Consider the following 15,000-nt stretch of genomic DNA (forward strand, 5'->3'; position numbering starts at 1 on the left):
AATGAATTCTCAACCAAACATGTGACTGCTGTGGGTACATGTCATTGAAAACTGCATTGACCCAAAGGTGATGGCCTTTACTTTAGAGGGATGAGGTTTGCATGCTTGTGTGTATGGACTATCATCAATCATCTTCAAAACAACTCTGCCTATGCATACATGTGCAGATATGTGGCTAACCCTGACCAACAAAGAGGCCCATCACCATTAAACCAATGGGAAAGCTTTATTTGGTTACACAATCAGCTAGAAATAGCAGCCAAATCTTTCTCAAACCACACTCTCATCCTCTTAGAAAATGATACATTTGATAAAGTAGTTGCTAGTTCTCTGCTTTTAGGAAACAGGCAATATGGTCACAGTTGGATTAGACTGGGCAATAGGTCAGCTTGAGCCCAGCTGACCTGGGGGTTTTACAATGAAATCATCAACAAGATCATCATCACCATCAAGTGAGTCTCTACATGGTCACCCAACTCCAAAAATATATCTACATTGGAAAAGAGGTAATTATTACACCACCATTTAAGTCATCTCCAAACAGACAGTTGCGGATGATGACTCAAAATCTCCTAAATCAAAAGATATTGAAACGATTGTCACTTTAATCTCTCATTTTTCCTTGCTTGCATGGATCAAACGGAACTTACTGAGGCAGGTTTTCAAGTCAGATGTCCTTCCTGTTGCTAAACTTCACCTGTTTCCAAGCAAAGTAATATCTCCCTATGCCCTGGCATGTTTTTGCAGAACACTGGAAATGAATGACACTGCTTGTATAACAGTGGCACTCATTTACAACTATCACACAATGTCAAAACCAGGAGACACAAACATATACAACACACTCACAAACATATACAACACACTCACAAACCAGCTTCCATGCCGGTGGCACGTAAAAAGCACCATTCAAATGTGATTGTTAACAGCGTCGCCTTACTGGCACGTAAAATACATTCGAGTGAGGTTGTTGCCAGTGCCACTGGACTGGCTCCTGTGCAGGTGGCACATAAAAAACACCATTTGAGCATGGCCATTGCCAGTACTGCCTGACTGGCCTTCGTGCTGGTGGCACATAAAAGCACCCACTACACTCTAGGAGTGGTTGGCGTTAGGAAGGGCATCCAGCTGTAGAAACTCTGCACGATCAGATTGGAGCCTGGTGCAGCCATCTGGTTCACCAGTCCTTAGTCAAATCGTCCAACTCATGCTAGCATGGAAAGCAGACATTAAACGATGATAATGATGATGATGATGATGATGATGATGATATATATATACACGATGGGATTCTTTCAGTTTCCTTCTGCCAAATTCACTCACAGGGCTTTTGTTGGCCAGGAGCTATACTAGAAGAAACCTGCACAGTGGAGCTGAACCTGAAACCATGAGGTTTGGAAGCAAATTTCTTAACCATACAGCCATATATATATTTGGACTATGAACTCACCGTAACTTTCACAAATTAATTCTTTGTATTTGCGACCAGCATTGGAGATACTCTGTAAGCAGATTACGGCATTGGTTTTGTGATTATTTGACAGTTGGGATAAGCGGAGGATTGCAATCAAAGTGAAAATTCCACCAATTTCAATGAATTCAGTCATAAACAGATGCCTGCAACAATAATCATAGTAATAATGATAATTCTTAATATAGCCACAAGACCAGAAATGTGAAACAAATGGGGTTAATTGGTTAAATTGATCCTGGAAGAATGGTAGTTGGCACTTGTACTCAGAACATAAGAAGCAATACTACAATGCATTTTGATCTCAGCTGAACTGGGGAGGGGGGGGGGTTAAACAATGAAATCATCATCATCATCAACAACATCATCATCACCATCAAGTGAGTCTCTACATGGTCACCCAACTCAAAAAATACATCTGCATAGGAAAACAGGTAACTATTGCACCAATGTCTGAATCAACTCATGACATTATGTATAAACATACATAGGTGCAGGAGTGGTTGTGTGGTAAGTAGCTGGCTTACCAACCACATGGTTCCGGGTTCAGTCCCACTGCATGGCATCTTGGACAAGTGTCTTCTACTATAGCCTCGGGCCGACTAAAGCCTTGTGAGTGGATTTGGTAGACAGAAACTGAAAGAAGCCCGTCGTATATATGTATATATATATATATATATTTGTGTCTATGTTTGTCCTCCCCAACATCACTTGACAACCGATGCTGATGTGTTTACGTCCCCGTAACTTAGCGGTTCAGCAAAAGACACCGACAGAATAAGTACTAGGCTTACAAAGAATAAGTCCTGGGGTGGATTTACTCGACTAAAGGTGGTGCTCCAGCATGGCCGCAGTCAAATGACTGAAACAAGTAAAAGAGTAAAAGAGTAATACATAAAAATGCAAACATACAACAGTACACACATAAACACATTCACTCAACCTTACACACAAATGCACACACACACACACACATTCACACATACATACACACAAACATATTTTACTGATTCCACCAATCCCTGCCATAACACACAATAGTGATAATTTCTAATTTATGCACAAGGCCAGAAATTAAGCAGGAAGGAGCTTGATTGCAGAACGGATTGGTGTTGAGAGGGAAGGAGACAACTGAAGACACTACTTCTCTCTTTCAAGAAAGTTCTTATACTTGCATACACAGTACACACAAATATGATACACACTGACATGCAATCATATATATATATATATATATACACACACGAATGTATATATATTGTGTATGTGTGTTTTCCATTTGTTTCCATTTATACATATATATATCTAAACATACATACATACATACATATATACATATAAAAATACCCTTTTGTTGATGTTGAAATTCCAATGAGGGAGCCTTGAATCTAGGTTAGAAACCAGTTCTTTCACTATTGTCAAGAAATCTTGAAATAAACTGAATAATGACAAACATAAAAACAGAAATTAGTGATATGTCAGCATTTAATGTAGTTGTAAACAACAAACATGCTTCTTACCCACAGGAGGCTGATAAAAATATATTGATACTTTCCAGCTGTTCTGTGAGTGCTGTCCCAAACAAATATCTGAAGGGGAATTAAGGAACTTCAATGTCATACATATGATGGCTATAAATGTTATATGATAAGCAACAAGACATATCTGAGTATATTGTGTATGAGTGAAGGTGTGTGTGTGTGTGTGCGCGTGCATGCGTTGTGTTTACTTGTTTCAGTCACTGGACTGTAGCCGTACTGGGGCACTGCCTTGAAGGATTTTAATTCAATGAACCAACTCCAGTGCCTATCATATTTTTGTTTTCCCCCTTAAGCTTCGTACTTATTCTATCAATCCCTTTAGCCCCACTGCTAAGCAAACCAACAGTTGTTGTTAAACAGTGGTAGGGAACAAGTGCAGTCATCGTCGAGGTTTTGGCAGATAAAAACAGGTGCATGATGCTTGGTTCCAAGCAACTATACGTGGCTTTCCAGCAGCACTTCACCTGACTTTTCAGGGCAGACAACGGATGAGAGATGACAGTGGAGTTTAGTTCTTAACTCAATAGGTTGCCGTGGGAAATGTGCAGTCCTGTGAAAAGCAAGTAACAATTGTTGAAATGATGTGACCTATCTACTCTAAGTCTGCTTCAGATGATGTCACAAATAGTGGCAAAAAGTGCTTGAGTAAACCAAACTGATTGATTAATTAATCAAGCAATTAATTAGTTGATTAAATAGACAAATAATTAAGAAAGAAGTGAATAAAAATCAGTGTGTGAATTTATTATTAGCATAATGACCCTCCCAAGATATAACAAAATATATTTCAAGACATGAGTTCACATCAAAAATCTTGCAAGCCAAATACACACAGACACACTATAAGTATACCTAAATAAACATATCCATACATGTGTATACACGTGTATACATATATATATATATATATATATATACATGGGTGTGTGTGTGTGCATGCACACGCACATATATATTTATATATATATATATCGTCAGTAGTCCATATTTCAGAAAAAGAAGCATGCTCTAAAGCATTAGAGCAGTAATATATTTTTTAGGAAGTATATATCCATTAAGCCATCAATTAATTTGGATGATAAAAATATATATACTAAGAGAGAAGCAAGTCTGAAAACAATTGAGTGTGATTAACTGATGAGGCAACGGAAATTGCTGAAACTGACATCAGTATTAAGAATTCTCAATCAGCAATTTTCAGACGATTCAGGTTCCTGTTAGAGCATATGTTTACATTCATGTACGTTAACAACAGCATTAGAGTATTTTAGCTATTATTTCTAGCAATGTAGGTGTTTCTTAACACCCTAGTCACATTTAGTGACAATTATAATTCTTGATTTTGGTGAAACATTGCACCCTGCTGTGTGTGGAGTAGATAAGATCCAGGCTACATATGTTTCATAGTGAGTGGAACCTTGGAAGTGGTAAATATCCAAGTGAGGTGTATACTGCAAGCTACGCTTCAAGCCAAGGATATCTTGATTAAATGAAAGTTTACATTATTCCCCTACCACGAAATATAGAAAGAACTTTTTTCAATTTAAGGAAAAAAAGAATCCACAACCTTCCATTTCAATATACCACAATTGTCCCTGGAAGTTGTTTTTTATATTTACTAAATTGCTTAAAGCTAATTTTCTTCCTTCACTTTCATCCTTGGATTTTATATTTATCTGTATATATATTGGGTCATCCCATAAATAATGTGGTTTTTTTCAATTGCCTGGACTAAAAGTCAGAGGGGGATGGATGAACTACCTGCAACAACTTGCTATAAAAGCAGGTAATACCTTGTTCATATATTCCTAGTGTGAGTTTTGAAGAGTGCAGTTCGATTTTAACAGTTATTTTTTCAAAGCTATAATGAAAGTGACAAAGGAGCATATTTGGCATATTTTGCTTCATGAGTTCAATAAAAGTCACAATGCAATGGAAAGTACAAGGAATATTAATGCAGTATATGGAGATCGGACAATAAGCATAAGCCAGAGTCAATGGTGGTTCTAGAAATTCCGATCCAGAAACTACAGCCGAGAAAACGAGCCTCATCCTGATAGATCCGTAAGTATAAATTAAGTACCAGTTGCGTACTGGGGTCGATCTAATCGACTGGCCCCTCCCACCAAAATTCGGGCCTTGTGCCTAGAGTAGAAAAGAATATTTAGATTCAAGCTATACTACTCAAATCCCTGAAATAAGGGACATAACTTCTAACAAGTTCTAACAGAAGTTATCCCCCTTTGATAAAGTCTTCCTTCTCTATAGGAGTACTTTTATGTAAATGATCTTTATCATAAGAGCTTTCCTTTTTTTTCTTCCCCAATGAGATGACATTAAGTACACGAGGACGTTTAACCTTTAAGAGTACAGTCTTCACGCATCGGTGGAAACCATTCACCAAATGCTCTGGGTTTTATTCGATATATTTACTAAACTTAGAACCCCAAGCGATGTAGCAGACTTTACTTCTAGGCTTCCATCAAATGGTATTTCTTGGGTAAAAATACGAGTTATTGGACAACCTGGTCAAAGGTCATTAAGAGAAATCTCTTGATGGCCTTTTACTAAGTTTGTGGGAAAACTCTAAGGGCCAGCTCACCTTCTGAAGATCAACTTCAGGGTGGAGTCTGACCTAAATCGAGCGTGATTGCGTGCCTGCGGGTGCGTTTGTGTATGTGTGTGTGTGTGTGTTCGTATGTTAGTGTGTTCATGTGTGTGTGTGCATGTGTGTTTGTGTGTGTGTGTTCGTATGTTAGTGTGTCCATGTGTGTGTTTGTGCGTGTGTGTTCGTATGTTAGTGTGTTCATGTGTGTGTTTGTGTGTGTATGTATGTGTGTGTGTGTTCGTATGTTAGTGTCTTCATGTGTGTATGTGTGTGTTTGTGCGTGTGTGTGTGTTCGTATGTTAGTGTGTTCATGTGTGTGTTTGTGTGTGTGTGTTCGTATGTTAGTGTGTCCATGTGTGTGTTTGTGCGTGTGTGTTCGTATGTTAGTGTGTTCATGTGTGTGTGTGTGTGCATGTGTGTTTGTGTGTGTGTGTTCGTATGTTAGTGTGTCCATGTGTGTGTTTGTGCGTGTGTGTTCGTATGTTAGTGTGTTCATGTGTGTGTGTGTGTGTTCATGTGTGTGTGTGTGTTTGTGTGTGTGTGTGTGTATGTTAGTGTGTTCATGTGTTTGTGTGTGTGCGTGTGCGTGCGTATACGTACCATATACACACCTGATTGTGCACATGCATCATACACAGTTTATTCGGGATAAAATTTTTGGAAAGTTTTTCCTAAGATCTCCTGGACCTACCTGCACGAGCGTGTCCCCACATCGTCATGACTTTCCAAAGCATGGATAGATTTTAATGGAATTTTCTACATGGCGTAGATTCGGACTATGTCGGAATTTGCTGTGAAACTTTTTACGGAAGTTGGGTGAGAAGTTTTGGATAATTCACACGAATCGATTTTGTATTCTCATAACTTTCAAAAACTATGGGAGGCGTGCGTGCGTGTGTCTGATTGATATATGCACACGCGATTATGTACATATAGTACACAGATTTTACTCTGGGGAAATTCAAACGAAGGATTTAGGGAATGTTTTACAAGTAATCTTTCGAAAGATTGCCGTTTTACAAATATTTAATAATAATAATGAAATTATCGCATACAGTGCTCAGGTGCACAACAACTTGTCAAAAGTGCATATAAAGCATATGCAGTAATGTACGAATGCCTGCAAAGCGAACAGTGTACGAGTCAGATACATGCTTGCGGGTGTATGGAGGGGAGAAGATCAGGTGTAGTGTTGGCGAATCTCAGGAAGCATGGAAGTTTTGAAGGATGCAGTGCTCCGACAACTAACAACTGATGCCGGCAGTTTGTTCCATACTTCAGCAACTCTTAGCGTGAAAAAAATTACTGTGACATTTAGTCTAATGGATTTGGAAAACGAGGGTTTGCATTTGCTTTGCTCTTTCTTAGAAAACTGCACGATGTCGAGGTTTGTGTGTCTGTGTGCTTAACATACGAGTATAGGTATGTGCATTGCGCGCCTATGTTTGAACTGGTGCTGTGCATGTGTGGGATATATCGTTGGAAAAAGCTATCAATCATTAAAGGATACGAAAGACGGAGCCATGCACTGATACGAGCCAACATCAAACTGGCCCCTTCAGCAAACTGCATTTCCAGTTCAGGTCCAGTTTTGTTTTTGTTTTGTTGGATAAAACAAGTAAGGATTTTCTTCCGTGTAGCTTCGTCTCCCTTGTCCCACTCTTTGAACAAATCAAACACCCTGTTGATCTGGGCTTCTTCCTTAGCTGGTCTCATAGCGTGTCACTGTGGTTGTTAGTAGCCTTCCATGTTAGCTTTACTCGAGAGAGAGAGAGAGAGTTGCACTGCTACAGTTACTTTGAACAGTTGCTAGGCAACTGTTGTCAATATACAAATATCTGTGCGACCGATTAGGGCCAGCTTGAAACGTCTCTATTTGTTTTCTGATTTCCCCTGACTTAAACACAGTCAGTTGATTTAATAACCAGATAATTAATGCGTCGCCACTCTTCGATATGCAGAATATGAATTTTAGTATCAAAGTTATTACGATCATACCTTGGTAATCCTAACCCTATTTGTCTTTCATACACAAGTAAAACAAGGAAGAATTCCAATTTACATAAACCTCACACGCACACACACACACACACACACATGTAAGTGAGTTCTGATTCTTCGAATCCATATTACTGTTATATAGACACGTAAGGCGGAGAGCTGGCAGAATCGTTAGTTCACCAGACAAAATGCTTTTGTCCGTCTCTACATTCTGAATTCAAATTCCGCCGAAGTCGACTTTGCCTTTCCGGATCGATAAATTAAGTACTGGGGTCGATGTAATCGACTTACCCACTTCCCTGAAAGTGCTGGCTTTGGGCCAAAATTTGAAGCTGTTTTATAAATATGTGTGCGTATTCTTTTGCCTTTTTATGTAGAAGAATAAGAATTATTGACAGTGTTCTTTGAGGAAAAATTTAATAAAACATTAAATGGTTAAAATTACAATGTATAAAAACATTTTTAAAAACGTTTTTTTTTTTTTCTGATTTCGTTTCCGGGTAATAATATCAACGTTAACCAAATAATGGGGTAATAATGGAGTAACCAAAATGGGGCAATGGGTGTAAAGAAAAAACAAACAAACAAAATAAAGGATTAATTAGGTTAAGTTTTATTTGTGAAATACTGTTTTGAATTTGCCGCAGAAAATGGTCTGTATGTGATGGGGGCACTAGGAATGTGGCCTTAGAACCAAGGGGGCAGCAGCCTGAAAAAGTCTGGAACCACTACTCTAGAGTTATAAATAAATAAATAAATGTGCCCTTTTAAAGCTTAGCCAGGCTCATGGGCCCGGTTTCCATGGCATGTGTTCCCCAGCTGGACGGGACGCCAGTCCATCGCAGTGTTACTCATTTTTGCCATTTGAGTGGACTGGAGCAACGTGAAATGAAGTGTTTTGCTCAAAAACACAACGCATTGCCTGATCCAGGAATCGAAACCACAATCTTACGATCATGATGCTGACACCCTAACCACTAGGCCACACGCCTCCACACTCTAGAGTTATAGTTGCTATAATTTTACTGTTGTACTGGTCTCACTTCACAGATGTGGTTTACCTAGAAAACAAATGATTTCTGATGGTTTTCATGGTCAGATTCATTCAAAAACCTATCAGAAAACCAACACAAATTGAATAAACAAGTTTTATATTGAAGGAAAGATTTTAGAAACATAAAAACCAAACTGAACAATATTTACAAAATCTCATTTTTGAAATTAAGAGATAATCAAAAAAAAAACTAACGAATCAAATCACTCTGCTTTCTTTGTAATTTTTTCCTCTAGTGAAAATGTCACAAAATTAAACTGCTGTCAATGGTCAGCATTCCTGGTTGTTAAGGGAGCAATTCAGAATAGAAAAGCAGATTCTGACATTGAAAAGATTCTCAACACTAAAACTATTTATGAACCTTGGGGGTTGGGAAAATGTTTTGTGTGGTAAGAAGTTTGCTTCTCGACTACATGGTTCTGAGTTCAGTCCCACTGTGTGGCACTTCGAAAACATGTCTTCTACTACAGCCTTGGCTGACCGAAGCCTTATGAGTGGACATGATTGATGGAAACTGATAGAAGCCTATCATATGTATGAAAGCATGCATGCATTTATGGGTGTATGTGTGAGTGTGCGTGTGTGTGAGTGTGTGTGTGCATATCTATGTTTCTGTCTTTGTCCTCCACCACCTCTTGACAACCGATGTTGGTGTGTTTTCATCAATAGAGACCAATAAAATAAGTACCAGGCTTTAAAAATAGAAGTTGAAAATGCACTGAGAATAGATAAAATAATTTTTATATTTAGAGTTTTAACTGGTTTCACAGTTTACACTAATTTTCAAAAAGTTCAAATAGAAGGATGTGGCTTATATTTGAAGCTTGCCCAATTTTTATGGAGAATCCATGGCTCAAATTAGTATCTGCTTTCAATAGGATTTGATTGGCTGAGGATAGTTATATGAGTGGTTTTAGAAATTCTTATTGGTTCCCTGCTACATCCGTGTGTTAGTATCAAGTGACAATGTTTGTCTTCATAAATTAAGGCTGACACGGTTGGCTGAACATGTCCAAACAATCAATGCTCTGAAAGTTTTCTGCCAAGTGTTGGAAGAGATTAAACACATGATTAAGTTTGTAACCTTTTGTATATTTCCTGCTCCATTCGTGTATCAGTGTCATGTGACAGAATATTTTGTGCCTAAAAAGAAGGCTGACATGGTTGAGTGAACATGTTTACTTATAATCAAGGCACTCCAACTTTAATTTGTCTGGTAGGAGAGTAGCTAAAGTTTAAGTTGTTAGCTGTGTAGCTTCCTCATGAAAAGTGACAGAATGAATATTTTGCGTGTAACTAGTTATTTGTGTATGTACTCTGTTAAAGTTTGTTAAGTCTTGGTTTGTATGAAAGTATTTCTTTGTTTATTCGCACATCATCTGTGGTATTTACTGAACATAGAGTGGGAAGACCTGGAATTTGGGGGACTTATTTTTGCACATATGTCTATATGTTCACTCAGTGGAATCTGTCTAGTATTGTGGGTCTCATATTTGTTGTTGGTGAATAGTCAGTCTGTTTCTTAGAGTAAGCTTTGTTTGATCTATGTAATCTTCATTACATCCTTGACATTTGATAGCATATATTAAATTTCTTGAAGAACATGTAAAGTGATTTTTAACAGTAAAAGTCTGTCTTTGATGTTGGTATAGGAATTGTGGAAGGTAATTTAGCACTTGATTGTCTTTTACTTTTGATTATTTTGTGTATTTCAAATGCTTATTTCATTCTTGGGTCTTGTAGTAGTGGGATGTTCTGGTGGATAATATTGTAAACCTCTGTGTTTCTTGGGCTGTGTATTGTAAAAAAAGGATAGAGTATTGGAGGTATTTGAAACTCTTTTCAATTCTGTCTGGAATTTCATGAGGGAATTTCTCAAGCCAGAAATTTATTGCCTCTAGTCCATATTGGTGTTGGATTGTGGTATAGAGGTTTACCACATCAAAACATACAATAGTGGTATCATTGTTTAAGAATTTGGGGAAGTGGTGTAACAGGTCCCTCACAAGACTTGGCATGTATTTTAAAATAGGTTTCAGTAATATATCTAAAAAAGTTACTGAGTCTGTGTGTTTCACAGTTTGGGCCTGCAATGATTGGTCTAAATTTAAGATCAGTGAGATATTGTATGCTTATGTAACTTGAAGTTGGTTCTTTACATGCATTCTTAATAGTTTGATTCTTATGGATTTTTGCAGGACTGTAGAAGTAGCTAGTCTTGCAATCAGAATGGATTAGGTAGTCACATTCTTTATTTGTTAAACCTTTTTGATGTCTGTGAATTAGTGTGTTCACTTTAGTCATTGTCTTTGACTTATGGTAATACACCGAAAAATGGCGAAACAGCAGTCAAAAAATCGTAACAAATAGGGATTTTCATAGAAAAAAAGCACCTTTTTGATTTTTTGATGTAAATAATTTTTGGTCTTAATATGGTCTGATTTGAATATTTTCTTCTATGGAATGAAGAACAAGCCTTCTTCTATCATACTCTCAATTTTGGTCAACTAGTGCCACAGGGCCTCAGAGGAGATAGTGTTAGTTGAAGGCTACCAAACCTGCCACACACACACACAGACAACTTCAGCTTTATATATATAGATATGTATTTGTATGTGTGTGTCCCTCCAACATCACTTGACAACTGATGCTGGTGTGTTTACGTCCCTGTAACCTAGCAGTTCAGCAAAAAAGACCAATAGAATAAGTACTAGGCTTATAAAGAATAAATCCTGGAGTCCATTTGCTCGACTAAGGGCGGTGCTCCAGCATGGCCACAGTAAAAATAACTGAAACAAATACAAGGAAAATGAAAGTATTAACTTCTTAGGACACAGCACAGAATACCAAATGATCTACCTTTGTAAACAGGACGCTTTCCATGAGACTTTTCCATTCAATATGTTACAATACATTTATTATTTACTTATTTATCTTTGCATATTTTAAGTCACTTCTTTAAATTTCAGGGAAAATTACATATTAACAACAGTTTTACATATTTAAAAAAAAAACCTGAACCTTAATACCATCGGAATGTTACAACTGCAGCTGGAGGGATTAAAACATTAATTGCATGCAAATTTCCTCATATGACTCATATTCTTCATTCATTCACTATCCTTTGCCAATATCCCATTTTATTCTCATTTCAACAAATTAAAAGATTGCTCTACTTTCTATATTATTTCTTTCATACAAGAATAATGTAGACTGCAACCAAAAGCAACAGAAGTTACCATTTCTGTACACATCATCATTTCAACCATCTGCCACCATAGAATAAATATACTTCTTTCCTTTATCATTCATTTTCTCTTTTCTGTTTCAAAAATTACCATTTCTTTTAAAGTTCCATAAAAATTAACCATTAACGACTTATAAACAGAATTCAAATTATAAGACACATTATTCAACAATATATTACGAAAAACTGAAAGAATTACAGAATCATGAACCACAAATTTCATATTTTTGGAATGTCTTTGATAAGTATCATAAAAGCCATGACCACTCCATTTTTGTTTTAGATCATACCAAGGGTTACATTTTTCCACAACTCTCTAAGGCAATAGGGCGTGATTTGGTTGCTATTTGTAACACATTCACAAACTGTGTAGAAGTACTGACTATCAAAAAAATATCTAAAATTAATGGGAATGCATAAAACATGTTGGAAACTCACTGATTGAGGACTGAAACATTGGTTTGCTGTGGTTTATGTTTCTGTTGATTAAGGGTGAAGATGTTATTTTGAAAGTAAATGAAATTAATTTAAATCCTTCAAATATGAAACAAAAGATATGCCATAGCATAATTTATCTTAAGCCTAATCAGTCTAGTATTGAATATATATATTATAGGAATATCTGCATAATACAATGATATCAAAGCAAAACAGTATCTTTAATATAGTGTATTCCCACTACATACATACATACATATATATGTATGTATGTATACATGATGATGGCCATCCACTTGTGACCAAAGAAGACCATTGCTGACCTTTAGGAACATTGTGCACTCTAGGACTAACTTATATTTTGCATTTGTGGCTCTGTTGGTTACTAATGAGCCCTGCACTTGACAAGCATACACGACTGCAAACATTGCAACCCAAGCTTTCCTCATTCACTATGCAAGCAGTGCACTTTTGAGTAGCACGCTTTAATTCTTCATGCAGAATACGTGCTCTTTCAAAGGTGTCAACCCCTCCTTAACCTGCTCCCTCCATCTGTGGCGATGACAGGCATTGCTCTCCCAGTCAGTCTCCTGCATATAACAGGCTGTTAATGAGGACTTGACACAGCTCTTAAATTGCAGTGAGTTGTGCTAAACTGACCAGATATAGAAAGACCGGGAATTTTTGGTTCACCTTTTCTAGAAACTCCCCAGCCTCTGGGTGAGCAATGCCCTCTCCAAATGGAGCTATTCAAACACCCATGCAACAACCAAATCCTATCACTGTCTTGGGCGACAAGGAGATGACTTTTTTTTTCTAGTTTCAGATGCACCGCCGTTTTGTGCTACACTGTTATTACGAGGATCCTCGTCTAATATGTGGTACTTGGTGAAGAATGGAGTTTGATATAGCTACTCTCATTTGTACCTCTTGCCGTGAGGTAGGTTCATCTGGGACTCTCGACAGGAAGATGTCCAGCTTTGATTTAAAAACCACTACATCTACTTTGTGCAAGTTCCTCAGACTCTTTGGGAGAATATTAAAAAGCTGTGGGCCCTTGAAACCCAGGCTGTTGCAGAAGCTGGTCCTGAAGCGTGATGGCATTGCTGGGATCTTTGGCACTATGCAGTGTCGCCCCGTTCTAGCATTGGTGTAGCTTACAATGCCAATATATATATATATATATATATATATATATATATATATATGGTTCCCGCAACGAGGAGGGAACCAGGCTGCTGGAGTTCTGCGATGCGAATAGTCTTATGATTTGCAACACTAACTTCAGGAAACCGACAAGCCACCTGGTCACCTACCGATCGGGCCGGCATACTAGCCAAATCGACTACATCCTTGCCAGAAAAAGGGAAAGATGGCTGCTTATAAATGCCAAAACCTTCCCAAGTGAAGAATGCACCCCACAACATAGACTGGTAGTTAGTGACTTTAGGATCAGGACTAAGAGGGCGACTAGAAGACGACCAACATGGAGAAGAAGGGTCTGGAAGCTTAAAGACCCTGCGAATGGACAGAGATTTAGAGATATGTTATTTGAAGCTTTAGACGAAATGGAAGGGAGTATAGCTACGCATGGGGTAGAAGACAACTGGACGCTTCTGAGGGACAACCTGCTGAAAGCCGCTGACCAGATCTGTGGCTGGTGCAAAGTCCCCTTAAGACCCAAAATAACGTGGTGGTGGAACAATATTGTTGACAGGGCTATTAGACAAAAGAAACAGGCTTGGAAGGCCTGGAAGAACGGTGGTAGCAGGGAAGTGTATCAGTCTGCCAGAAGGGAAGCCAGGAGACAGGTCTATCTAGCCAGAGGGGAAGCAGAGAAGGAAAAATTTGCCAATGTCCTGCGTCGTGAGGATGAAAGACTTGAGGTATTTCGTGTTGCAAGACAGTGTGTGAGAGAGAATCGTGACGTGGTAGGAGAGAAATGTGTTCGCAAGGAGGACGGTTCACTTGCACTTAATGAGGGTGCAAAGAGAGAGACTTGGAGACGCCACTATGATAGGTTGCTGAATGAAGAAAATGAATGGGATAAAGAGAGTCTGCCGAATGTCGACCCAACAGAGGGACCAGCAATCCGAGTTAACAGTTCCTTAGTAGATAAGGCAATTAGAAGCATGAAAACAGGGAAAGCCCCAGGCCCATCAGGAATTACTGCAGAGATGCTCAAAATATCTGGTGGTGTCGGCTATAGCTTAGTCACCCGTATAGTTAACCAGGTGATACACGAGGGGGTCATACCCAATGACTGGTGTAGCAGCATAATAGTCAACTGCTACAAAGGTAAAGGCGACGCCCTAGAGACAAATAACTACAGGGGCATCAAGCTGCTGGATCAGGTAATGAAGGTTACGGAGAGGGTTGTAGCCCAACTAATTAGAGAGAGAGTTACCTTAGATGATATGCAGTTTGGGTTCGTGCCAGGGAAAAGTACTACTGATGCTATATTCCTGGTAAGACAGCTGCAGGAGAAATACCTAGCCAAAGATAAGCCCTTGTACCTGGCTTTTGTTGACTTGGAGAAAGCCTTTGACAGGGTCCCCCGGTCCCTTATCTGGTGGTCAATGAGGAAACTAGGGATAGAAGAATGGTTGGTGAGAGCTGTGCAAGCCATGTACAGAGACG

At 38.4% G+C, this 15,000-nt stretch overlaps 1 protein-coding gene across 4 annotated transcripts in view; it reads right to left on the bottom strand.

Annotated features, from left to right (window-relative positions):
• Positions 1-7,425, bottom strand: part of LOC115215165 (armadillo-like helical domain containing protein 1) — a 49,239-nt gene extending 41,814 nt beyond the window's left edge. For all 4 annotated transcript variants that reach the window (XR_005000474.1, XM_036505642.1, XM_036505641.1 and 1 more), the window contains exons 1-3: positions 7,131-7,425; positions 2,992-3,060; positions 1,451-1,617 (exon numbers count right to left, since the gene is read on the bottom strand). Coding sequence is in view for 3 of the 4 variants with exons in the window: in XM_036505642.1 (XP_036361535.1) it covers positions 1,451-1,617; positions 2,992-3,060; positions 7,131-7,336 (442 nt within the window). In the remaining variant the exon portion in view is untranslated. The remainder of the gene's footprint in view (positions 1-1,450; positions 1,618-2,991; positions 3,061-7,130) is intronic.
• Positions 7,426-15,000: the final 7,575 nt, after the last annotated feature.

Source organism: Octopus sinensis, linkage group LG8, assembly GCF_006345805.1.
Source record: "Octopus sinensis linkage group LG8, ASM634580v1, whole genome shotgun sequence".
Classification (NCBI taxonomy): domain Eukaryota; kingdom Metazoa; phylum Mollusca; class Cephalopoda; order Octopoda; family Octopodidae; genus Octopus; species Octopus sinensis.